Source organism: Amblyomma mixtum, chromosome 3 (genome assembly GCF_055824585.1).
Source record: "Amblyomma mixtum isolate Tamu chromosome 3, ASM5582458v1, whole genome shotgun sequence".
NCBI classification, from domain to species: domain Eukaryota; kingdom Metazoa; phylum Arthropoda; class Arachnida; order Ixodida; family Ixodidae; genus Amblyomma; species Amblyomma mixtum.
In genome coordinates, this window is record NC_143014.1 from 16,292,677 (window position 1) to 16,319,018 (window position 26,342).

Sequence of the window (26,342 nt, forward strand, 5' to 3'; positions counted from 1 at the left end):
CTTTGAGCTGGGCTGGCCTGCCCACGGCCGGTCTCGACGCGCGCGAGCGAGCGAGGGAGCGCGCGTTGAGACCGGCCGTGGTAAGGGACTTTAGGCCGTGGCCTGCCAGCTGCAGCCGTGACGCCGCCGGCGTCTGAAAACGCGATAGTATTGTTTGTTCAAGCCGCTTTGGTGCTGCTCCTGTCTGGTGCGGTTCGCCTGCCGTCTGCTAGCTCCGTTGCCGAAGGTGTTGTGGAAATCGAACATATCTTTTATTATGGGACTAGACAGTAAAGGGGTGCCGAGTGTAGCGCCTTTGAGTGCTGTCCAGTCCCGAAGCGCTAACAGCTGCGGCATCGATGTGAAACCGGCTAGGCTTAGCGCGACCAGGGCAGTCAGGGAGCAGCGCGCAATTTGTCACCTGGCGTTGCTGCAGGTGGCGTCGTTGCCGAAAGCTCCACTCTTGCACAGGCATGCTGTCGTTGCTTGAATCTAGGAGGCAGACTTTATGGTAGTATGGCTGCTTTGTATTTTCTTGTGCGAACGTGAAGTAAGCCAAGCCTGCCGGCCTGTCGGTCAGCCTGGATCCCGTCTGGATCACAAAAATGAGCTAAAGCTTGTTATTGATATAGGTAATAAACTCTGGTATAAGAAATTTGAAAACTGTATCATCTTTGAGGGTCGCTGACCAATACTGAGTTGCTGGTAGAAGTAACAAATGTGCTACGAGCAAATTTTGTAGCGAAAGCTACATTGGCCACGAACTTGCGATTGCGCTGTGGCAGTGCTCCGAGGAGGCACAGAGACCGACCGCCGCGTGGCGTCCTCCGCCAGCTTCCTTGCAGTTGTGGCGCAATTAATTATAGACTGTTTTTGCTTTTTTTCGAGCGGTCGCTTATATCGAATTATCGCTTATAACGAATTTTTTTGCCGCCCCGCTGACTTCGTTATAACGAGGGATTACTGTAATTAATCGTGGGTGCGGCACGGGTACACTGCACAAGAGGCAAGGGTGGGACACCCATAACTGCATTCTCCTTTGGGAAGGTGGGGAGGGGACAGCTTTCTCATTTTCCCATAGCATATCCTTCCTCGAGCACACTGATTCCAGGAATTCATTCAGATACCTTAACAACTTTTTCGGCTATGCTGTAGAGGCTAGGCAGGGTTTTTGTCCCCACGTGGGAAGTGGATTGATCGTTGTTCGGGCTAGAGGTGCAGAGTGGTGAAGGAGATAAGTTAGAGCGAAGGTGTGGGGTCGCTAGGTCACTCCCCCACAGCATGGAGACAAATGCCCACGGCACCCAGATTTCAATGGAGGAATCACCAAAGACGTCCATCTGTTCTGAGAACATGAGAAGGTGGGGCTCCCCCACTTCAACCTTGCACCCTCTTTCATCCCTGCCCTCAAGGCGCAGATGGCATACAATGACTGTTGGCTTCCATCAGGTGTCACTGTGTTATATGCTTAACGCCAGAATCGTGAACTTGCAAGTACCATATCTACTCGCATAATAGGCGCACTTTTTTTCCAGAAAATCCGGCTCAAAGTTCGGGGTGCGCCTATTACGCGGGGTAAAATTTCCGGAAATTTTTCGACTCGCGAAATTGAACATACCGCATAAACGCACCCGTGTACGGGCCGCATCCTGTTTTCCCGAAGTAAATAATAAAAAAAAATATCAGTGTAAGGGCCCACCCAAGCTTTCCACGATCCACGCAGGAATAGCCTTCGAAATGCACGCGCCATGGCCTCCGCGATCAGCTCCGGCTGCGAGCAACGCGCGCTTGGTCGCGGAGGCCGCACACGCGCAGAGGAGCTTCCAGCTGCCGCGCACGGATGGCGCCCAAGGTCAAGCTTATCATCATCATCAACTTTTTCGTCCGCCGCGAGCTTTCGCTGTCTATATCGACATCAGCATCACCAGCTCGTTTTTTTTACGGCTGTCAAAGGGCCAGTTTCTGTCATAGCGTCTTAGTTCATCGTAGTTGTTGTTTTGCTGCGCTGCCGCCGAGCGTTGCTATTTTAGCGCGACGGACAAGCGCCTTAAAGGGACAGTGAGGAGAGCACTATTAATATTTTTTTTACAGCAAAATCCGATAGTTCAGCATGTCATGGCTTTGTTGCCACTTGGCCGGCAGCGAAAGATACATTTATTTCTAAGAAATTTGGATTCGAAGTTGAAAAAGTTTTTCCCGCCGCTCTGATTCAAACTTGGGATTCTCCTATGACGACACAGGACTAAGTGACGTGAAACATGACGTAACGCAGACTCCGTGATTTCTAGCAGCTAGCGCTGCCTAGCAGCAGTTGAAACGAAAGCTACCGCCGGCCGCACGTTGAAGGCATCTGTCTGCTATAGACCTTTCCACAAATTCCGCCGCGCCACCAACCGGCCGCGCAAAGCACTCTGGGAAAACGGAGCGCCGCGGCGCCCGCGGCGCCGCGCTCGCGTCTTTTTGTCCGTCTCTCCGACTGCGCCTGCTCACCGGAAAGCCTTCCTCTGCCATCTCGTCGCCATCGCTGTTTCTTATACCTGTGCTACATGGGAACGTTCGAATGACATCTGAGTCGAATGACATTCGAGAACTGGAATGACATTCGGACTCGACGGACGCGCGCGGTGCTACACGAAACCTTCCAAGCGCATTCGAAAGCCTCAGCTCGTTTTCAGTGTACAACGATGACGACGGCGGTGGTCACACTGCTCCGACAACGACACTATCACGGTCAACAGCAGCATGTGCTTATAGTGAAATATCTAGTTTACTATAATATGATTGCAGTGGGACACGTTTTTCAGGCCAACGACACCGACGAATCCGATCGGCGGACGGTCAGCCTTGTCGGCGGCTGAGCGAAAGCACGGTGATGAGGCGGCGGTGCAAATATGTTCGCGCTTCTAAATGAGCGAAACGAACGGCCATATTTCACATGTGCAAACCTGAACAGTCACCAGCGATAAGCGCCTGCCAAATTAATTTCAGTCGACGATGACTCCCTTCCCTTCCGCGACGACTAGGCCTAGCGAGTCCGTAGGGTATACGATCTGTGATTGCGGCGGTCGTAATGAGCGAATCACTAGCTTTAGCGAATGAAAATGGTCACCGAGTGTAGCTTTGGCAATAGTGACCTGAAATTAATTATTGCTTACATCGCTGGGCACGCATATGACGAACGTGAAACGCTGGTGTGACCCAGACTGCCGAGCTGTGCTTTACGGCCAGCAGCAGTCGTCGCCGTCGCTAGCTTGTGGATAACAAGTTAGGCCGTTTCAATTAAAGCGAACGGTATGGATAAAGTAGTTTAAAATAAAGTACTGGTCACGTCGGAGGAAGCCGGGACAAAAAACGAGAAGCGCCGGTCCTGCGCGATGTCAACAGCCCGCGGTTAAGTGTTTCTCAGGCGTGCGATCGCATCATCGCTTCCCACACATTATCGCACTGCGTAAACAAGCACGGCTACAGCCGGTAATAAAGAAAACAGGTTGATTAATAGAACTAAAGCGCCGATTGTGTTTTATGCCATGAGAACGAGTACTAACTGTTCGTACGCACCGATGTAAACAATAGTATGAGTGCAGTTGTCCTCATGGCGCACTCCTGGGTAAATTTCATGCTGACGCGGTAAATGTTCACAGCTGTAATATATAATCTTCAAGCACTCCCTTAGACAGAACACGATCTATTTGTTAAACGTGACTCAGTTGGTTGACACAGTAAGCGAATGTTGGTTGACACAGTAAGTCGAATGTTGCGTTCCGCGCGGCCACGGATCACCAGCCGAGCACCAGCAGACGCAAAGACCGGCGTTCTCCCAATGCATGTATACACAGAGCCCTCGCCGCTCATGTGCCCATGGTGGTGGTGAATAACTTTATTCATAAAAGCCCCCCCCCCCCCCCCCCCCCCCCAAAAAAAAACGAAAATTATGCAGCAGCATTACGAGCGGCCTTCAGGCTGCTGCCGGTTGTGGCGTCCTGGCCGTACCTAGTCGCGACGCCCTCTGCCCCGGTCACCAGCCGAAGTTGGAGATTCGCATGTGCCCATTGCTCTGCGTAATCACAGCAGGCGTCCGTTCCGCATACACTCGGTGTGGAAAGATCGTGGAGAGACGATCCATGTATCCCTTGAGCCCGCTAGTGTTGAAATGCGTACCACATATTTTGTGGTGTTTCGAAGGCTTCCACAGGGTAAATCGCCCTTGCGAACCTTGCCGATTTATCCTGCGCACCCATTCTAGCTTCAGCTTCTTGTCCTCGGGGAATACGTGGTATGAAATGTTGATGTCCTTTCTCATGTTGTTACTACAGCTGGACACGCAGCACCTTTGACCGCCACCGCGATTCAAATCTGCAGACATGTCGAATGTCTAAAAAAATACCCACATAACTGCAGAAAGACTAAGAGATAACCACCACAGCAGTGCGCTGCAACATTTACAACGCGCGCGAGAAGACGCACAACGCCTGAACACGGCGGAACAACACAGCAACACGCTTGACAGCAGACGACGCGGGCGGCGACCTCTCCTTTCTCCCATCATGCTTTGCGCGGATCCGCTAGGGGATGGCGCGGCGCTGCAATTTGTGGAAAGGTCTATTGCGGCCGTCGCTACAGTCGCTTCGCTTACGTTTGCACTGGCGTTTTGCCAGCGTTACGATGGATCTCGTTCTCGAAGTCGTCAACGAAGTTCTCGCAAATAGACACCTTTAGCATACCGTGTACCTTGTTACCGCTAGCGGAATACCGGGAGCCCCCCTAACGCCGGTGAGCAGGAGCTGATTGGTCCCGATGCTTCAGGCGCGCGCGCAGCTGCCGGGCACGTGGCGCCATCTGGCGACGTCAAGGAGATTTGCGCATGCATTGGCTGCGCCTCAGTGATTTGTGGCTTCTCGGGTCCTAGAGTTGCTAGAACCATTGGTTCTAGCAACACTGCTTTGTCCTATGACGTCATCACGCTTGTACTTGCGAGTTTGGCCTGTGGCGGCGATACCTGTATTTTGGTTCTTGCTCTTTTCTACGTTACAAGAGCTTTGTTGTCAGTATGAGTGGCGTTTTTGTAATCAGGAGCTGGTACTCTGCCGATACAAGCCAACTTCAATTTCTCTTCAGTGTCCCTTTAATAGCTACACGGCTGGGAGTTAGATCTCGAACACGGCAAGCGTGCGGCAGGCCGGAAATTCGACGTGGACGAGAAGTGCGGCAGTTGCGACTGCGGCGTGCCTAAATTTTCGTATGCGACTCCTATCGCCGCGGTTTTCGGGGTCCTAAGTTGGGAAGGTTTCCGGCTGATGAAGCTTTCCAAACAGACGTTTAAAGTGAGCATCCCTGAAAACTGTGTGCGGCTGTTCCACGCTATGTCGTTGTACGTGCTGTGGGTCCGCAGCAGCTGCGACGGCAGCAGCACTAATGACGACTAGTAGTCAGTTCAGCAAAAACTTTGTTAAAATAAAGATTGGGGGGTGGGGGCCGGCGAGGCGTCGGCTTGCAATCGGGTAAATACAGTATTGATCGCAGTGCCAAGTTCGGGGTGCGCCTATTATGCGCGTGAAAAAAAAATCTGATTTTTTGCGCCCAAACTAGGGGTGCACCTATTATGCGAATGCGCCTATTATGCGAGTAAATACGGTGTACAGGAACGTGGGATTTTTTGCGCCCAAACTAGGGGTGCACCTATTATGCGAATGCGCCTATTATGCGAGTAAATACGGTGTACAGGAACGTGTGGACTTTGTCGGTGCGGCTAGAGCACTGCGAACACCTGTTTCACACACATCAGTGCTTGGCCCGGGCCTGCCATGAGAAAGTGTGCTGCTTAGACCATGTGCTGCGAGATGTTTTGCGGGCAGGTGGAAAAATATACCTTTTAATTTGAACCTCCTAAATGCAAGTCGCACATGCGCCAATCTAATCTCAAAACTTACGATGACGATGTGATCAATCGCAGCACAGAAGGTTTTTGTTGGAGGGTAGCTCAGGCCACTAGCGTCTCTATTGTAATGCTGAGTCTGCAGGGAATGCTGTGCTGTGGAGGTGGAAGCCGCTATGACAAGCTGTCTCTCCGATTTTCATAATTCATGTTTTCTCCATTCCCTCATGCATGACAGAGCCCTCCACTACGGCGTATCTCATAGCCTTAGTCGCTTTGGGACGTTAAACCCCCATAGACCAAACCAACCACTTTTTTGACACAGGTTGTGGTGCCATCTTGGCATCCGTTGGGCAGGCACACAAACCACACACATCACTGTTAGGGACTGCTATTGTGGTGAAGTGAAATGCAGAAAGGCATGCAAAAATGCTTCTGTGTGCTTTGTGACTGGTCATGTGGTTTTTTTGTATTTACTCGTGTAATTTGCGTGCCCTTAATTTATTGCCGGGTTTATATAAAAAGAAAAACTTTTGCTCGCACATTTTAAGCTCCCTGCTGCGCCAGACCACCAGCATGCAGGCAGGTGAGCTCATTGGGGGGAATATTGGATTGGGGGAGCTGGATTGGGGGGAATATTGGTGGGGCCGCACTGAAACTGCCAAACTGTTGGCTGTTTTTTTTGCCGTTGGTCATCCGGCCCGCACAAGACGGTGCTGTTTTATTGTCTGTTATCTCCATTCGTCTCTGACTGCTGGCTTTACTCGTTCATTACATTGAGCTGCGCACTCCTGTTCAAATTGTTCCGCATTCTAATTCCTGTCTTTTTAAGCAGACTCGCTTTCGTACCATGTCCGACTTTTGAATCTGCACATAGGTTGACTTTACGGGCCCGTGTATCGGTCAAGCCCCCACCTTAGGAAGGTAATTAAAAAAAAAAAAATTTACTTGTAAGCAGCAGTATACAGTACTTTTGGCTGTGCACCATCTGGGACGCTGATTGACACCACTGTGTGCTTTTCAGGCTTCTATCCACGTGATTCTTTCATGGCAGTGAGGGCACAAAAACTGTGCGTTTGTCGTATGCCGTCCGCTGCTTGTGCGGTGAAACCTTCTCACAAGTTGTGCGGCTGCATGTCAGGCCGTATTGCACTGCCGGGCCCTTTATCATTTTGAAGCTGTTCTGCTTTGGCGGCAGTGTGCACGCAATACAGCATTGATGGAAATGAGAAAAATTTACCATGATGACAGCGGTTTTTTCAGGGTCATTCAATAATTTGAGCATTTTTTTTTCGAATGGACGATCCCGTGACTTTACGTGCCATAGTTGCCCTGAACTCTGCTGCACTCACGCTCTTAGGAAGTCCGGGTTGTGTGTGTGCCTGCTTAATGGACCTTTTATTACTGCTCTGGTGTTGCTGGCTAATCATGCATTTGCAGAGTTACGTTTGTCATCCTTTCTCCGGAAACAGGCTGGGCCACCACCCCCCAACTTTCAGAATGGAGGTGAGGCGTTTGGAGGGATGCCACCACCACGGCCACCTTTGATGCCACCGCCTGGCTTTGGCATGGGCCCTCCTCCACATCAGCAGCAGCAGCACCCGCCACAGCAGGGGCCACCCGCCATGGGTGGCCCCCCTCCAATGGGAGGCCCACCACCGTCCCTGGGCCCACCGCCAGGCATGCCACCACCCGCCACCAGCATGCACGCACCACCTGCTGCAACGGGGGCCATGGCCCTGACTCCGCAGGGTACCCCGCAAGGTGCCCCGCCACCTCAGCAGCCTTGCCTTGACCTCTCGGGGGAGATATGGGTGGAGACCAAAAATGCCCAAGGAAAGGTGGGTACCTGGTGGTGTTCAGTGGATTGGTGTTAGTTCATTCAAAGTACCCCTAAAGGCCCTCAAAGGAGGGTATTACAGCATGGGGTGTGGTTCGTTTGAACTGTCGCTGTGGTTCCACCAACATTGATTGTGGACACTTCAGTGAGAGAAAACAACTGTTAGTTAGCTTGAGCCTTCACTGACGACGCAGAGTGGCATGGCGGCTGGCATCTGGACAGCAGTAAGTGAGCACATACCACCAGTAACCATGGCAGCCCATTGCACTACTGCCTTGAGCACACTGTTGTTGTGCATGCCACCATCACCCGGAACTATCTGCAGATGCACACCACTGGTCACCAGCTGTGTTCTTGCTGTTCCACATGTAGCCCTGTCATTGTCATGATGAGTCAGAATGTCTGGTTTGGCATCCATGGGGAAAATGGTGGACTAGTGCAGGGGTGCAACAGCTGCGACAAAAGCATGATATTTGTTAAAATCGTTCCATGCTACGCCAGAATGCCTTGGCAATGTGCAAAAGTTTTCAGTTGCGCTAAATTTAGTGAGAAATAAAAGCCCCAGGTTGGCAGCCTGCAGTTTCGGTGCTGTATCAGACATTGCCAATACAATCCAGTTGCAGAGACGAAACTACGAGAAGACACGTGTGTACATGGAGGAAAAAAAAAAAACTCTGGAGGGTGCGTCTGGCGATAACCTTGCGCCTAGTTTTAAAAACAGCTAAGGAGAGAGTCGGTCCCCCACGTGATAGCCTGCATAGGTATCACCGCTGCATGTCTGCATGCATGGGTCAGCACGGCAAACTGACCATAGATGGCTGCTCCATGGGCTGGGCCATACAGACACATGCACTAAAACATGCCGACAACAAAGCATTCGGTACTGACTCGGAGAGTTTAAAATGGGCGAGGGAACGACTTCGTGAGCACTTGGCTTGCGAAGGCTGGTTGCGTGATGGCAAGCTCTTAGTGTTTTACCTCCATGCGTGCGTGGTTGGTGTGGATGCTGAGAGACTGTTTTGGTCGGATTTTTATTACTGTATTTACTCGTATAATGATCGCACCCCCAAATTTTGTTGCCAAAACTCAATTTTCTTTATTCCCTGCGTAACGATCGCACCCCGAACTTGCTGCTTTAATTTGTAGACGATGTTGAGTCTAGCCGACGATGATCGTACTTGCTATCTGTCTGACAGATGGCACGTGCAGATGACCATCTTGCACTGTCAGCATTGCAGCGGCAGCTGCCTGTTGGCTGACCTACAGTCACACGGGCAGTCTAAATGCGGTTATGCTTAATCGCGGTTGCCAAACTTATCTGTGGTAATCTCGAATCACGGTTCGCCGTTGTCTCAAGGCTCGCCACCGTTCTGGGTTGAGGTGCAAAGAAGTGATGCGGTGATCGGGCTAAAATTTATTGTTCACGTAAATAGTAAGCCCTGGGATACGGGAGCGTCAAAAATGAATCCTCCTTGAGGACCGCTGGCCTGTACCGAGTTGCTGGTAGGAGTAATAACTGTGATACAAGCTAGTTTTACGTTCTCAGCCGCGTAGCAGCTGCTGCCGTTTCAGCGCGACTGACCCGATCTGCTTGCACGCCAACTCCGCTGCTAAGGCGTCGCTGAAATCGATTGCAATTGCCTTTTTTTTAGGCGTACTACTACAATGCTCGTACTCGAGAGTCTGCGTGGAATAAACCCGAGGGACCTGGGATCAAAGTTCTTAGTCAAGAACAGATTGAGAGCATGGCTGCTGCGGCAGGAGTTGCCCCTGGTGGAAATACTGCTGCTGCTGCTGCTGCAACTGCAGGTAAGGCATCTTCCCTGTTCAATGCATGAGGGGCCAATTAATTTTGATAAGCCACTCATATCTCCAAGTATTGTTTAAGCTGAAAGTTATTTCAATAAATAACACACATTCCATCATCATCAGGAGAAGGGCCTCTTCTGCCAATCCCTAGTGTTGCCAGGTGCCCGCCGATTCTCCACTGGGTACAAGCGTTCTGCTTGCTTGGTGATTGGCTTCTCTGGGGTTCAAATGAATCTTTAAGGGAGGACACTACATTTGAAAACCAATAAATGTCCAAAAAGTAGATTTTTCATTATGTACATACAATATAAACGCGTGTAAGGGCCGCACTTTTTTTTCTGAATTCGAGGGCCGATTTTTTGTGTGCGGCCCATACATGCGATGTGCGAATTTTTTTTTTTGTAAGTAAAAACACGCCTATCAGGGAATGAGCGGCATTTATTCTACATTCAGTTGCCACTCGGGGATTATTTCGACTCTTGATCTGGTGCTGTGCTCTGGCGCACGCTCATCCAAAGAAGCCGCACAGCATGTCTGCTGTCATCGCGTAGCCGTTGTTCCGCACTTCCATCACATAAGAGAGCAGCTCTTCTTCCATTTCGGGAAACTCGCATGGCCTGCCTCGGAAAGCGCGGTTTTTGCAGCTTGTGTTTCTCAATGTATCCTTCTGGTTGCACCATCATCGGACGCACTCCTTAGCCGCATCGAATTTCCTGCCTGCTGCATGCTTGCCGTGTTCGAGAGCAAACTCCCAGCCGTGTGGTCTACTAAGGTGCTTGCCCATCGTTAAAACTGCAACACTCAGCGGCAGTACGTGAAAGCTATAACCATCATAACTATGGTGAATACACTAACACGCCACAAAAGCAACAAACGGCTGGAGCTGGCGATACTGATGCCGATGTGGACAGCAGGAGGTCGCGGCGACGAAAAAAGTTAATGGTGATGGTGACCGCGGCCTTGGGCGCCATCCATGGATGGCACTTGGAAGCTCCTGCGTGCGTGTGTGGCCTCCATGATTAAGTGCACCATTACTCTCAGCCGGAGCCCATCACGGAGGCCACAGCACGTGCATTTAGAAGGCTATTCCCGCCTGGACCATGGAAAAATCGGGTGTGGCTTTTACACCGATTTGTTTGTTTTGAAAAATTTTCTTCGGGAAAACGGGGTGCGGCCCATACATGGGTGCGACCCTTCATGCGTTTATATGGTATATCGGCAGTACTATGAGTTACAAACGGCCTTTTCTGCAATTATCAACGGGAAACTACAGTCGAACCTCGTTATAACGAAGTAGCATCAGGACCGTAAATTAGTTTGTTATCGTATTTACTCGCATAATAGGCGCACTTTTTTTTTTTTAAAAAAATCCGGCTCAAAGTTCAGGGTGCGTATTATGCGGGGTAAAATTTCTGGAAATTTTTCAACTCGTAAAATTGAACGTACCGCATAAACGCACCCATGTACGGGCTGCACCCTGTTTTCCCGAAGGAAATATTAAAAAAAAAAAGGATCTGTGTAAGGGCCCCAGCCAAACTTCCCACGACCCACGCGGGAATTGCCTTCGAAATGCACGCGCTGTGGCCTCCGCGATTGACTCCGGCTGCAAGCAACGGGTGCTTGATCGCGGAGTCCTCACGCACGCACAGGAGCTTCCAGATGCCGCCCATGGATGGCGCCCGAGATCAAGGTCATCATCATCATCTACTTCCCGCTGCGAGCTTTCGCTATCCATATCGGCATCAGCATCACCAGTTCCAATTTTCTTGAGGCTGTCTAAGGCCCGAGATCTGTGGTGTGTGTTAGTTCATGTAGTTGTGGCTTTCGTGTGCTGCCGCCGAGTGTTGCGATTTTAGCACGACGGGCAAGCACCTTAACTCTTTTGTTACCACTGGAAAAGGACCGTTTTTTATATATCTCAGACAAACATTTTTTCTAGAAAAAGTGAGATAGATAAAAGTATATAAAATGCATAACAGTGATTGAAATGGAAGGCGCTTTCGAATGAAATTTATTTCAACACAAATTCTGGTTTGAAACGATGGGGAAAAAATTGATACACACAACAAAAAATAAAAAAAGAACAAAATTTTTGTATTTATATGACAATAACTTTCAAAACACTTTTACTAAAAAAATTCTAGAATATGCAAAACAATTTGACTTATTTCTAAAACATGGCATTAAAGTATTAAAAATATAACCTGAATAGTTTTCGAGCTAGAAATTTTTTTATTTATGTTTCTTGAAAAGGCTCATTTGAGGGTGTCGATGATATGATTTTTACAGTCCAACAAAAAAAAATTGGAAGTGTAATGTTATTTGCCAAACGAAAGCTTGGTAAGTGTGGTGTAAAAAAATACAAATCAGAACTTATTTAATTTGAGAAAAAATTGGGAAAAAAAAAATAAAAACACAACAAAGTTAGCTGTGATATAGTGATATATAGTATGCGATAATTATAGCTGCGATATACCTGCGGAATCAAAATCCGACGTTACAACATCGTCGTCCGAATCACTGCTGCTCGGAGAATCTTGAAAATCAGCTGCAGAGGCTGAAGAATCACATGCAGTGGGACTCTTTCGAGTGCGTGAAGTGCCCGAGCTCGACACGACGCCATCCTCACCGCGTATTATGTCGCAATAAACCGAACCAAAATCCTACAATGCAACATCGTCACCAGAGACTCTGCTACTCTTAGCATAAATAGTAATTGCAGTCGACGCAGTAGAATTGCGCGCAGCAAGGTTTTTCTGAGCGCGCGCCGTCCGTGCGCTGACGCCATGCCCGGAGCGTCCTCGCCGTACCCTCCACTTCAAGGCCATTTCAAAAAGTCGTGCGTCATGGGAAAATTGCAGTCTACGCAGAAACCGAAACTGTAGTCTCATAAGAACAAATTAGATGGCGCCACATCATCGTAACGGCTATATTGAGGAGCGTCGGTTCGCACAAACGGACCGGAAGCAGGAAACTGAACGCATAAGCCAGCTTTCTGGGCTCTCGTTGCGCAGTTTCAGCTTCGAAACAACTCCTGATGTTACAGCATCGTCGTCACGGTCCGTGCTAATCGATGCATCAAAAATATGTGGTGCAAACGCAGCAGGATTGCGTTCAACGGGGTTTTTTCGAGCGAGCGCCATTTCCGATTTTGATGGCTTGTTCAAAGCACGGTGGAAGAATATACTAGGTGTCTGAACGACAGCTCTTTTCCAGCAGGCGAAGTTGACGACCGTCGGCTCGTGTTTTCTGGGAGCGTCGTGAGATGGCGCTAGCAGATTAGGGGGTCAGCGGGCGTGTGGGCGGCGTGTGTGCCGGCGACTGCATGTGGAGGAGAGGTAGTGATCGCTGCGCTTGTTTTTGTGCCACGTGTCTTTTTTTTGCCCATTATATTTTCTGTCATACACTCATGTGTATTGTGTGAAGGGTAAAAGCTGTTTCATTCATCCCTATTGATGACAAGCGTAGCATATTTGCCTTTTCAGATGCTCCGCATCTTATGAAGTGTGTGCGCAACCGTCTGCATTCCCAAAAGGTTCTAAACTTTCCTGGTGGCCGTGTCCAATGGGCACACTATGATAAGCTTTTTGTTCAAGACCAAAAGCAGCCTGGACACCACTTGCGTGTTTGCCACAAGCTCACATATGCCCATATTAATCCGTCGAACACGGAGAAGATGCGCGTAAAACTCGCTACCCAGCTGTTCAGTCGAAGTGTGGCCAGCGGGCTGGAGTTTTACTCGCAAAGGAAAACAGTAGGACTGGAGAATGTTAAAGGCACGGTAGAATTCACCTTGAAATTTAACGATCTGTTTGACGCACTCAATCGCAATCATCCCAAAGAAGGCATCAGTGAAAACAGCAAAGATCTCAGAGTTCTCGCCTCCTTGTACTGGCTCAACAAGTGGGAGGGGGAAGTGGTGGCCGGAAGGATATCTCGCGATCATTTTCTGACAGAGCAGACTGCAGCAGGCTTGCGTGTCACAGTTTTGTCAGCTTTAGAGCTGACAAGATATTTGCTCAAACAGTGTGGCTTCAAGTACGTACTGACTGGAAAATTTAACCAGGATGTATTAAGTTCTCATAGGCCGAAACAAAATCTTCAAATGCGACGCCTGGGAGTGCCAGTTGATCCCAAATTTTGTCCAGCTCTACCAGATCTTCGGACTGAACTTCATCTTCAGTGGCCGGCCAAACAAAACCGGCATCCACGAAACAGTTCCTTATTGTGGACTGCCTGATCTCATTTCATGACCCGTACAACGTTTCGAGTGTCGTCTTGTTGTTGATTGATATTGAAAACCAGTTGCATCACCTAATGCTTCCGGTAATTGCACTTGAGCGAACGGATAATGCCGTTGTCCAAAGGCTGCAAAGCAAAAGTTGCGTTTGGTGGCAGAAACGCCAAGCGAACTGCCTTCAGTACAATCGAGACTTTGTGTACTGAATAGTTGTCTAAGAGCAACAGGACCTTTGGTGGCAGAAACGCCAAGCAAACTGCCTTCAGCACAATCGAGACTTTGTGTGCTGAATAGTTGTCGAAGAGCAACAGGACCTTTGGTGGCAGAAATGCCAAGCGAACTGCCTTCAGCACAATCGAGACTTTGTGTGCTGAATAGTTGTCTAAGAGCAACAGGACCTTTGGTGGCAGAAACGCCAAGCAAACTGCCTTCAGCACAATCGAGACTTTGTGTGCTGAATAGTTGTCTAAGAGCAACAGGACCTTTGGTGGCAGAAACGCCAAGCAAACTGCCTTCAGCACAATCGAGACTTTGTGTGCTGAATAGTTGTCAAAGAGCAACAGGACCTTTGGTGGCAGAAACGCCAAGTGAACTGCCTTCAGCACAATCGAGACTTTGTGTGCTGAATAGTTGTCTAAGAGCAACAGGACCTTTGGTGGCGAAAATGCCAAGCAAACTGCCTTCAGCACAATCGAGACTTTGTGTGCCGAATAGTTGTCGAAGAGCAACAGGACCTTCCTGTGCTGCCTCTCCATGTCCTGATCGAACACTTTGAGCCACTCCTTGAAAAGCTTGGATGTTATCCATTCTTTTTTGTTAGACGTGTACTCAACCTGCAAATTCCGGACGCCTTTCAGGCACCTCAGATGTGCAGACTTGCCGATGACAGTGAGCCATCCTTGTTCACAGCAATGGTGACCATCACCCGGTCTTTGTTCTTCTTGTCTCCATGGCAGGTTTCGTTCTTTACTGCCAGTGACCGCTCTGGCAACAACTTGAAAAACATGCCGGTTTCGTCGACGTTGTAGACGTTGCACTTGCCGTATTCTTGGAGCAGAGGCCGAAAGTTCTCCAGCCACTTTTCACATGTCTCCACGTTGACAGCGGACCCTTTGCCAGACAGCGTGTGGCACGCGATCTCGTGCCTGTCTTTGAAACGTTGCAGCCAACCGCTGCTTGCATGGAAATCGTCATGCCAGTGCACAGGCCAGGCTGTTGGCCTTCGTTTGAAGAAGTGCTCCCGATACTGGCATGTTTCGCGCCCTCACGTCTTTAAACCATGGAAGCAAAGCCGCTTCCACATCCGGGTGATGGCAAGGCCTGACTCGCTTACGGTCGGCTTTTAAGGCGTCCTCGGTGTTACCCGCAATCTTCTTCCTTGCGGCCAAAATGGTGGATAAAAGGTACTTGGGGGAACGCTGAATTCCGATGCAACATTTTTTTTCTTGCGGGCACTGTCCACAGCTCTCAGTATATGCAGCTTTGTCTCGAGTGAGATAGCCTTCCTCTTTGTTGCCATTTCAAGCGCTGCAAGAAAGAGACTGGTCGCTGTGGTGATGCTGGCCTTGCAGTTGCCAGTGTTGCTGCGCTTGCCTTTCTTCACCGCTGGACAAGTGGCACCGCCTTTTGGCCTGTTGCTGTCACAAGCTTTCAGAGTTTTTGCGCTCTGTTCATAGGTGGCGCTTCCATCCAAATGCGCAATTTTTGAGCCAGACGGCCAAACTTTCTGCAACTTCTTCAAACAGTAAAAAAAAAAAGTGTAGTTGTGAATCGGCTTCCAATATTTATTTAGCTTTTTTTATGCTACCTTTTGAGTTTTGAGCCTCGCGTAAACCAAATATTTCTTTGTTACAGCCGATATCGCGAGGATCTTGTGTTTTGTTGCAATCAATGTGGTTATAGATTTCATCTCTTTTCAGTTTCCTGAAAGAAGCAGCGATCTTCAACAAACTCTTAAAAATTCTTACCCTGTGCTTTTCATGAGGCACCTCATCCATTTTCTCTGGCCTGAGAAGAAAGTCTTTATTTGATTTGTTGGGCTCCCCGGTGTTCTTGTCCGGACAAGGACCATCTCCAAGGGCACCCAGTTGTTGAAAGAAGTTATACCATGTGTTTGTAGCAGGACGGTCTGGGTTGCTTATGCACCATAAAACCCATTACAATCCAATCCATTTTACATGTAGCTTTGGTTTTCATCTGGAATCAAACTCTCCCCCCTCCCCCCACCACTTGTGTTATACAGTCGACGACCAAAAATTTGGACGCCTGATTTTTCGGACATGCTTGATTATTCGGACTTCTTCGCGGCACCGCGACATGGCCCATAGAGCCAATGTGTAAGAGCGCTTGAAATTTCGGACGCACCGCAACTGACCACTCGATTTTTCGGACCTCGTGCGCACTCCTCGCCAGTACCCAAGCTGCCGTATAATGTGTACAGTGGAACCTCATTAATTCAAACTGCAGGAGAGATCGAAAACTTGATCAAACAAAACGAAATTCAAGCTTAAAGGGAGCCGCTTAACTTGCGACGCTGAAATTCTGCGCGAGTCGGCACATTGCGCTCGCGTGTTTTCGAATTCGTACTGTTCTTGAATGTCTTCCGCCGCACGAACTTGAACCGTAGTCTGAGTTCACGGAACTCATGCCGAGTCTTTCGTCCCGAATACGGAACGCGAATACGATCGCGGAGGTTACGCGCATTCTGTGGCCTCCGCGATCGAAGCACGCTTTGGGCGCCGCCAGAGCAGATCGCGGAGGCCATGGCGCGCGCCGTGGCCGCCGCGATCTGCTCCGGCGCCTCGCCGTTCGCGGAGGCCGCGCGCACGCGCACAGGAGCTTCCACGTGCCGTCTATGGATGGCGCCCGAGGCCGTGATCATCATCATCATCAACTTTTTTTCTCCGCCGCGTCCGCCGTAATAGTTGTGATTGTGGCTTTCGCATGCTGCCGCCGAGCTTCGCAGTTTTAGCGCGATGGGCAAGCACCTTAAGCTACATGGTTGGGAGTTAGCTCTCGAATGCGGTAAGCGTGCGGCGGGCAGGAAATTTGACGTGGCCGAGAAGTGCGTCCGATGATGGTGCAACCAAAAGAGAAACACAAGCTGCAAAAAGTGAGCTTTCCGAGGCAAGCCGTGCGAGTTTCCCGAACAGGAAGAAGAGCTGCTCCTCTATGTGATGGAATTTCGGAACAACGGCTACGCTTTGACAGCGGACATGCTGCGCTGCTTTTTTGGGATGAGCGTGCACCCGAGCACAACACCAGCTCAAGAGTCGAAATACTCCGCGAGTGACGATTGAACGTAGAATAAATGTCGCTCATTCCCTGGTTGGCGTGTTTTTACTTAAAAAAAACTTTTTTTGCGCACATCGCGTGTATGGGCCGCACCCTAAAAATTGTCCCTCGAATCTGGAAAAAAAAAAAAGTGCGGCCCTTATACGCGTTTATACGGTATGTCGCGCGGCGAAATATAGTGATGAGGAGCTTTAGAATGTGTGCAATACAATTGGCCGCTTTCTCCGGCATACTGGTAATAAGTTCGTGATTTTTTCGGTGAAATTTGATTTTCCGGACTGCCTGATTTTTCGGTCGTTTTCGCGGTCTCTAGAGAGTCCGGAACATCGGTCGTCGACTGTATTCATGGCCACGTTATATTTGAGCGTACGCGGTACTAACATAAGACCTAGACGAAATCGAAAACATGACAACATAAAATAAATGAATAGGGCATACTAGAATGACAAGAGCAGGATGGAAGGTATTCCTAAGTGTTTTTTTCCAAGCCAACACTATGTGTTGGGCAGCATCCTCTGATGCACGCTGTCACCAACAACTTATATTGCAGAGACACTGATATACTAGTAAAGATTTTTGCTGGCGGACCAGCAAAAATCTTTACTTTGAGGTTCTACTGTATAGCAATGGAGAACATAAAAATTTGATGTTAAAACTACTTAAAGGGGCCCCGACAGCCTATTTTCGCACATACCCTGCTTATTGCATATAATTCCCAACGCGTTAAACTACAATTCCCCGAAGTTTCAGTTGATTCTGTGTGGAAGATATTTTTAAAACGAATTTTTTTCGTTTCTCTTGCGAGCTGCTCGCTGGTGTGGCAACCTCTATTCGCTGACGTCACTAGGGCATACCCGCCGTGCGTCGTCTGTAGCACGCTGTTTGCTGCGTTGAGGTGCTTGCTCGCACACCGTGGACGGCGGTTGCTCAGAAAGCTTTTTTTTAGCTTAGCGAAATAAAATGCGAAATAAAATGCATTTTCCGTATTTTTTTTTTCGGAAGCCTTCAGCTAGTACGTGAGCTTGGTGATCCTTGGGAAAGCGGACTTGCTCGTGGCGCCTGTTTTCTGGTTACTGAGGAAACAGAAATCGGTGCACCCCTGCTTTATTACTTACACTTAGAAGCAGTGAAGTGCTCCCGTATGTGAAAAAAGGCATGTGCCATGCATGCCTTCGCCGATGTGCGCCGCGAAGGGCGTGGCGATCTGTCGCTGGCTGTTCTTGCCCGCTGTTAGTCGGCTCGATAAATAAACTCAAATTATCACGAGGTGGCACTAGAGTAAGCTTGCGGCACGAGAAAGGAGCAGAGAAAAGTGCCAGATGCGACTGCCTCCCCGCTGCATGCGTGTGTGTTTAAGACGAACATACATTTATTTCTGCTCGTAGAACCCTTTTGCAGAACCAAGCCGATAGCAGAAGCCAACACGACTCGAATGTTTCACTCCCCGCACCGACGAATAGTGCTTCAAGATAATAGTGCATCATTTGGCATTTACTCTGCGTGTGCTAAGTCCGCCAGGAATGCGACGATTACGATTACTGCAGCCCCGCGCTGAGGTTGTTTACATAGCTGTGCTCAAACAGTACAGATCGTTTGCTTGGCATGACGCAAGGTGGGCTCTCCATATCTTAAATATTATCGGCTCTTGCACTACGATAACACTGCAATAAGAGCCGATGCTGCTATTGCCTGCTTGGGAAACGCTTCGCGTACGTACGGCGCTTCTTGCTAATTGTATCTGCTTCCTCCGATGTCACCAATACTACTTGATTTTAAATCACTTTACCTGAAAATACGTTTGGACACCACTAGCATGAATGAAAACAGCCAAATTTGTTGTCCACAGTCGACGCCGATGACTGCTGCCGGCTGCCGACCTTCAACACAGATGCTCTGCAGACCGGGTGACATCGGCACTTCTCCCTTACTGTATGGGCGTCCTGAGATGTGGGCAATCGTCGCTTTTAAGTCACTGTAGTCAAAACTACGCTCGAAGGCTATTTGTATGCGCTAAGAGCTGTGAATTCACTCTCCGCAGTCGCTGAAATCGCACACACGAATCCTGCGGGCTCACTAAGCCTTGTCACAAAAGGGGCAAGGGGCCGGCAGTCTGCCGTCCATCGAAATTTAAGAATCTGGCAAAAGTTCACAGAAGCGCACTCTTCACACTACTACTATGATACGCGGTCTTTGGTCGTGCTGGCGTCGTCGTCGGTTCCAGCGTGACATGCTGGTGCGTCAGCGACTGCATCTGCATATACCGACCAGCCCACCGACCGTCGATCATCATCATCATCATTTATTTGACCCTTAAAGGCCCCTGGGGGGGGGGGGGGGGTATTACATAAGGGGGGAGGGGGGAGTAGTACATTCAACATGACTCACATTGGTGGGAAAAAAAATAAACAAAAACACACACACAACAAAAGCATAAAGAGAAATAAAGTCACGAAAGGGAAATGGAACAATTTATACAGCAAGATAACACATCAGACGTTCTTTAAACCTTACTGGATCGCATTCAATGACAACCGATTCTGGAAGCCGATTCCAGTCTTGAATAGCGGCTGGCAAAAAAGATTTGTTAAAGGCATTAGTTGATCCGTGTAAACGTTGGATGCTCATGGAGTTGAATAAACGGGATGACGTGCGCACAGGAGGGACTAGAAGGGACTCGCGTAGGTTAGGAAAATTGTGATGTAATTTGATCGACGCAGGTTTGTTTAATCGCACTTCAAAAATTTATAATTTCACAAAGTTTGTCGATGAATTACAATAACACCTTGAACATTGATATTCCAAGTGCTGTAAAATTACTAATGAGGGTAAAATGGCAAAATAGTTTTGATTATTGCACTCTCTACTCATAATACACTATGTAGCCATGGATTAAAAATTATTTTTTATTGAGTAGTTTTTTTTGCACTGAGGTACTAATGAATGAATAATTAAAATTAATTATCTTGGGAAATGACGAATCTTTGAGAAAGGTAATTTCATTGTTGAAATCAGTGTTAAAAACTGAGCAAGATGGTACAGTTTCATTAGGATTGAACTAAAAATAAAGAAAATAGGTCTTGGCAGGCTGCCGTTTGACAGTGCCTGCCAAATGCGCTTTACTCCATTCTTATTCTCCCGGTTGTTCCTCTCTCATGGTCTACATCCACAGTTGTTACTTCTTTGTCTAGTCAGGTGTAGTCTGTATGTGTTTGAGCCCTACTTGAATCTTGAATCTAGTTAAGTACTGTCTTGAACCTGTACCTTGCTTGTGGCTCTTTGGCGGCCACAGGCACCCCTTGTGCGAACAAAATACACACCATCATCATTGTCCTGTCTGATAAAGTCCTCTTTCTCTGAGCCGAAGGCCCTGGGTTCGATACCGGCCGTAGCAGCCACGTTTCTGTGGAGGCAAAACACCGAAGCCACCTGTGTTCTGTGCAGTGTCAGCGCGTGTCAAAGAGCCCCAGGTGGTCTGAATTACTCTGGAGCGCTCCGCTACAGTGTCCCTCATAGCCCACACCTTGTGGGCGATTCCTCTGCGCGGGGGGCGCACAGGCAGTCACTCGAGGCAGGACTTCGTAAGAAAAGGTTTATTCTCACATGGCAGAGGGTCGGGCGTCGTTGGGCAGCGGGGGTCAGGTGTCGGGAGAGCTGGTCCAAAAGAGAGAGAGCTAGCCTTCGCGGTCGCGCCTTAAGAAGGCTTCATCCTAGCCTCGCTCCCCCCACCCCACCACTCAGGAAGAAGGGGTCGAGGCTACTCGCGGTGAGCGGCGCGGGATTTGAGCTGCCTGCGAGCAGACCCTACAACCTGCGATAACGCAGAACAGAACTGACCCTTGTATTGGTGCTCCCTTTTTAAATCCTACTGTCGTGCATGCTCAGCTCCCCAAGCATGCACTGCAGTTTCTCATCTGAATTACTTTGCAGGGCACTATCATAAGCAAATAGGAGGTTAGTACTTGGCCGTTCTTTGTTGACTTTTGCACCTGGTTCTTTCCAGTCGAGCCTACAGCTGAGAGACGGTGTCCCCCTCCCGTACATTCGTTCTCTGTTTTACTGGTTACACAGTTCCTGTTTTGCTGCTGATGTTTCCACAAAAGGGATTTGATATGTGCATTCCTACATAACCAAATTGTATTGCCTATTCTTGCATACCGAATTATGAAACCAGCCTGTTCCCGTGGTTGATTTAGGCATCATGTAGCTGTGATCTTGCAAAAAATTGCCTTTGAATGGCTTTAAATGCCATTGCTAAGTTTGCGCATATGCAGCTATAGTAATTGACCTTTGCCATAATTCTGACTGGCCTTAACGCCATCCCACATCATACTAGGCATGACAGTTAGCCAGCCGGGATGCTTGCCCTTGCAGCAACACAATGTCTTGGTCTCCCGTAGCATCCACGCCAGCAGTGGCGACACCTCCGGTTGCATCCACCACGAGCCCTGCCACATCAGTCCAGGTGGTGACAAGCAGCAGCGCCCTGCCGACGTCACAGCAAGTCACCACTGGCAGCATGGAAAGTCAGACTGCTGACAAGCCCCCCACGACACAAGGGCACGGTGAATGAGAATACTCTACTCAGCTCTTTCAGTTTTACTTTTCGATCATCAGAAGGCATTGAAAAGGTGTCTCTTAATCAGACTTGGCATTATTTTTTGACTGAACGTACATGTGTAATAGTGTGATTCACTTTACAGTGGTATATTTTTGTACGTATAGATTGAGTCTTTAGGGCTTATGGCACTGGAAGAAAATGAAAAGAAATGCTGGTGGCACAATCAGGGGTGTGCGGTATTTGCGTGCAGTTTGTGCAGCACTTATTTATTATAAACAGAACAAACTTCACTCGCATATTTAGCACTGCCTGCTGCGCAAGCACACCAACGTGTAGGGCAGGCTCGGGAAATGTGCCCTAATGCATATTTCAATGGTTTGTAATAAGCGAGCGTTCGTTATAACTGCGGCTGTTATAAGTGGGCTAGACTCATTTTTTCTCTGTCACTAATTTAACAAAGATGAAAATGAGTGCATTATGCAAGCATGGATATAATTCTTAATAAGGCTGCTAGAAACATTAGAAAAAAGTCACTGTATTGTCCATTCATTCCTGTGGGTAAAACTTAAAAAGAGTTGACTGCAGGCTCTCTACCATGTTCGTGTTGCCCCGCTAGGCTTTCTGCAAGTTTGGTACAGCAGGGAAGCATATAAAAACTTGTAGTGTCAAAGCCAGCTAATGAAGGTGTTTTAGAGAAATTCTGTATATTTATTCATTCAGTGGACTTCCCAATAAGCATGCCAGATTTCATTGCTGTACACCAAAAAGCAAAAATGTTCACCTTCGATCTCCCCCCTTAAACATAGAAAAGAAGTCTGAACTGCCTGTGTGTTTTGGCATAGGATAGCACGTGGTAGGCTTCTTGAGCATTTCAGAGATTGTGTGCATGCGGGATACAAAACTTTCTCTGCCAGTCAAATGAATACATTGATGGATGCAGGGGAGCAGCAGCCTGCTGCTGCAGCCCCTGCTCCCCCGGTGGCGGCGGCTGCTGGGGACCCCCCGCCCGATCGGCCGGCCGCCCAGGAGGCCCCCAAGGGGGTGCCGCCTCCCAGTCCTGGCTCTCTGTCAGCCCTGGTGCAGCCCCCCCTGGCTGTGCCTGCAGCCGCATTCAGCCTGCCGCCACCGTTTGGTCTGCCCCCACCACCGTTTGGGATGCCCCCAGGTAGGTCTCTCAGGTGACCAGAGCCTAAATCTAAAGGAACCTCTGCACCAGACGGGCATTCTTGTTAACACTTGCGCCACACCTAAGCTGGAATGGCACTTGAGCAAGTGACTAGAAACAAGCATGCAGGAGCACAGCAAACTGGTGAGCCCCACTGAAACCATGGTGCATGGTGCTGCATAGTGCTGACTACAGTGAATGCAGTATCGTGTTTAACGGGGGTCTTGAGATTGCAGGAAAAAATCACAAAAAAACGGCTTCTCTTACTAAGCGTTGTTCACACTCTCTCTCCTCAAAATATTTATGCTCAAAATGATCCCAAAGTACAAAAAAATTACCGTATAGTGCGGAATATAGGTCGAGGTTTTTTTCCCAAGAACTATTACCAAAAGGTCACCCCTCAACTTATATACCGGCCTTGGGCACAAACTGAATACCGTATTTACTCGCATAATGATCGCACTCTCGTAATGATCGCACCCCCAAATTTTGTTGGCAAAATTCAGTTTTTTTTATTCCCCGCATAATGATCGCACCCCGAACTTGCCGCGGCAATTTGTCGACGATGTCGAGTCTAGCCGACGATGCTCGTACTTGCTTATCTGTCTGACAGATGGCACGTGCAGATTACCATCTTGCTCTGTCAGCATTGTCAGATAAAATGCGTAGCTTGAGCGCCGCGGGACGTTGCTGTTGTACGCTGTTGCCGCGCTATCGGACGAGATTGAAGGCTGCATAAAAGCGCCGTCGCGCAGCACTGTACACACTGCCTATTTTGATGCGTTGCTCTTGGAACGTGATTTAGTGCGAAGAAAGTACTACGTTCTTGACGTGGGCCGGCTCTTGCGCTTTTCGCACTCTACCTTCTTGGTTAACGATGTAAGCTGAGATCGATTCGCGATAACCGCGTTTAGCGGCGTAACCGCGGGTAGCGCGCCCGTGTGATAAGGGTTGTCTGCCTGCGACTTGTTTGTGTTTTCGGTGCTCAAAAATTTTTTGTAAAAAATTTACCCTGCGTAATGATCGCACCCCTAAATTTGCGTCAATTTAAAAAAAAAAAAAATGCGATCATCATGCAAGTAAATACGGTAGTTGTCTGGCAACATGTGCGAGCTGCGGACATTTTGGCATCTGCATCGTTACCACTTCCATGTTGACGTTTCTTTCCTTCCTCTTTGTCGACCGACGCGGCCTAACGTTGACGGTAATGCTCGCGTGCACTGCAGACGGCAGAAAGCTGCCCCCATATATAATTTCATGGTGAACTGGATTAACACCATCTGGAATCAACGACCTGGCGCAATCCTGCGGTGTCCGAGCATGCTCGTGTTGCATGCCTTTCGCGGGCACTTGACCGTCGGTGTGAAGCAGGCTCTCCGCGATGGGAGGACAGAGCTCGTTGTCATTCCGGGGGGCATGACTTCAACACTTCAGCCACTGGACATCGTGCTGAATAAGCCCTTCAAAGACCGCGTGCGTGAACTCTATAATCAGTGGATGGCGGGCGACAACCCAAAGACTCCCACCGGCCGGCTGCGCAGGCCGCCTCTCACCACTGTGGCCACCTGGGTGGCTCAGGCTTGGCGCTCGCTGCCCGACGATATGGTGGTGTGGGCATTCAAGAAATGTTGCATTTCTTGGACTTGCTTTCTTGAACTCGTTGGACTGTACCGAGGACGACATGCTGTGGGACGCAGCCAGCGCGAAGCAGTCGTCTTCGGACGAGAGCTTAGACAGCTCGGACGAATGAGGAGGCTACGAGTCTGGTGGCACCAGTGAATAAAACGAAGTTTTGTGCCTCATAATTTTTATGTTGACTTTTTTGCTTCAAGGTAAGGGGGTCGACCTATATTCCGCCTCGACCTATATTCCGCATTATACGGTAATACAGTAAAAGCTCGTTAATTCGACACTGACGGGACTGCGAGAAATTGTCGAATTATCCGAATGTCGAATTATCGAATGAGCAACAAAAAACTGTTTACCGCAACAGGACATACCTTTATTTGGCAAAGAAATATTTTATCGTCGTCTGCTTTTTCAAGCGAATTTGAGCAAATACGATAGCTCTAACAGCTGCCAGGTGCTCCGCGGCACACGCACCGTCACGGATTTATTCACAGAAGTCATCCCGCACGAACAAGGCTGCTTCTTTCACTGTGCGCTTCGGCATTTGGGGCAACTGCTCACAATCGTCACCTTCTGACGAATCGTCGTTGGCAGCGCCTGTCACTTTATTTCATCCTCGGTCAGCTGACAGGATACAAAGGCGAGGCGTGCAGGCACTGCGCGTTACCCACTCGAAAGCAGTGCAGTAAACACGCTGACAAAGTGCGCAGTTACCAAAAAAGGCGCCGCCTTACGGTTAAATAACCGTGATCGTAGCAACAAGAACACGCGGAAACGATGACACACGCCAAAACGAGACTTGCTTTCGATAGGGTTAAGCGGACGACACCAACACGACTGCTGCGACACAACATAGCACAAAGAAAGACGCTGGCCGCTTCGGCCGCCGCTGACCTTGTTTCCCTCGCCCTCTCTCACGCTGCTGATGACGATGACCATACGGATGGCCTACCAGCCGCACAGTAGCGCCGCTCGTGGCAGTGTTTTTTTCTTTTTGCTCTCGGTGCACCGGCTTGGCGGGCTGTGGAGTGAAGTCGAATTAACCAACGCACGGCAAAATTTGTTCGAGTTTACAAGAGTTTCGCCTCATAGACTCCTATGTATAATTGTAGGGACCTCGTGTGCGCACCGAATTATCCGATTTTCCGAATTAACGAGCTTTCACTGTACTTGGAGAGTCGCACAGATCAGTGCCTCTGTCTGTGTTGTCCCTCTTCTTCCTTGTCCGTTGTCCTTTTTTGAGCTGGTTCCTCTGAAAGCATGGCTTACCAACAACAAGCTTCCGACTTAGGCAGGGGCATTGGTGGTGAGCCTGTGTCTGCCCATGCCCGCCATATTCTTGGGACAAAGCCAGCGTTTGCTTGGGGGAGGTGGCGAGAGTGTGCATTCGCTGCCCAGAACCAGAAGTGCGGCAGTGTAGTGTCTTACGCGCGCATGCTGCGGGAGGCTGTGAGAGCATGTGGCTGCAACTGCTCACAGTGCTTACCGAATCCAGAAGAGGCTGTTGCTGGCTACGAAGAATTCCGCGTAGCCGTCTAGGTGGCACTCCTGACGGTCCCTCCGCTTCCCCGTGAGGGAGCTTACCCCTTTGGACAGCCTGCGTTGATGGTCAGCCACATTGAGACGAAAGGGGAAAAACAAGGGAGAAAAGTAACGGAATGGACAATTTGTGGCGTGCTACGCATTGATGCTCACTGTTGTGCTAGAACAGAGAGGCCGTCACGACTTGCCATCTGGGACAGCGCTGAAACATGATTGTAAGCCAACTTGAATGCGAGTCTACCTCCCCCCGCCCCCCGTATCGCATGTCAGGAGGAAAAAGAAAAGGCATGCCCGTGGGCACATTCCAAACCAAAAATGTTAAGGGGGGAGACTGGTCTTGAAACTACCGTAAAAACCCGCGTATAATAAGAGGTTTTTTTCCCATAATTAGCGTCCTAAATTTCCGCCTCGTAC

General features: G+C 49.2%; 1 protein-coding gene across 3 annotated transcripts in view; it reads left to right on the forward strand.

Moving 5' to 3' along the window:
* The window catches only part of LOC149349319 (transcription elongation regulator 1-like), a 179,519-nt gene that overhangs the window by 17,638 nt on the left and 135,539 nt on the right, over positions 1-26,342 (forward strand). For all 3 annotated transcript variants that reach the window (XM_089578254.1, XM_089578256.1, XM_089578253.1), the window contains 4 exons: positions 7,324-7,692; positions 9,344-9,500; positions 21,432-21,596; positions 22,533-22,757. In XM_089578254.1, the coding sequence (XP_089434380.1) occupies positions 7,324-7,692; positions 9,344-9,500; positions 21,432-21,596; positions 22,533-22,757 (916 nt within the window). The remainder of the gene's footprint in view (positions 1-7,323; positions 7,693-9,343; positions 9,501-21,431; positions 21,597-22,532; positions 22,758-26,342) is intronic.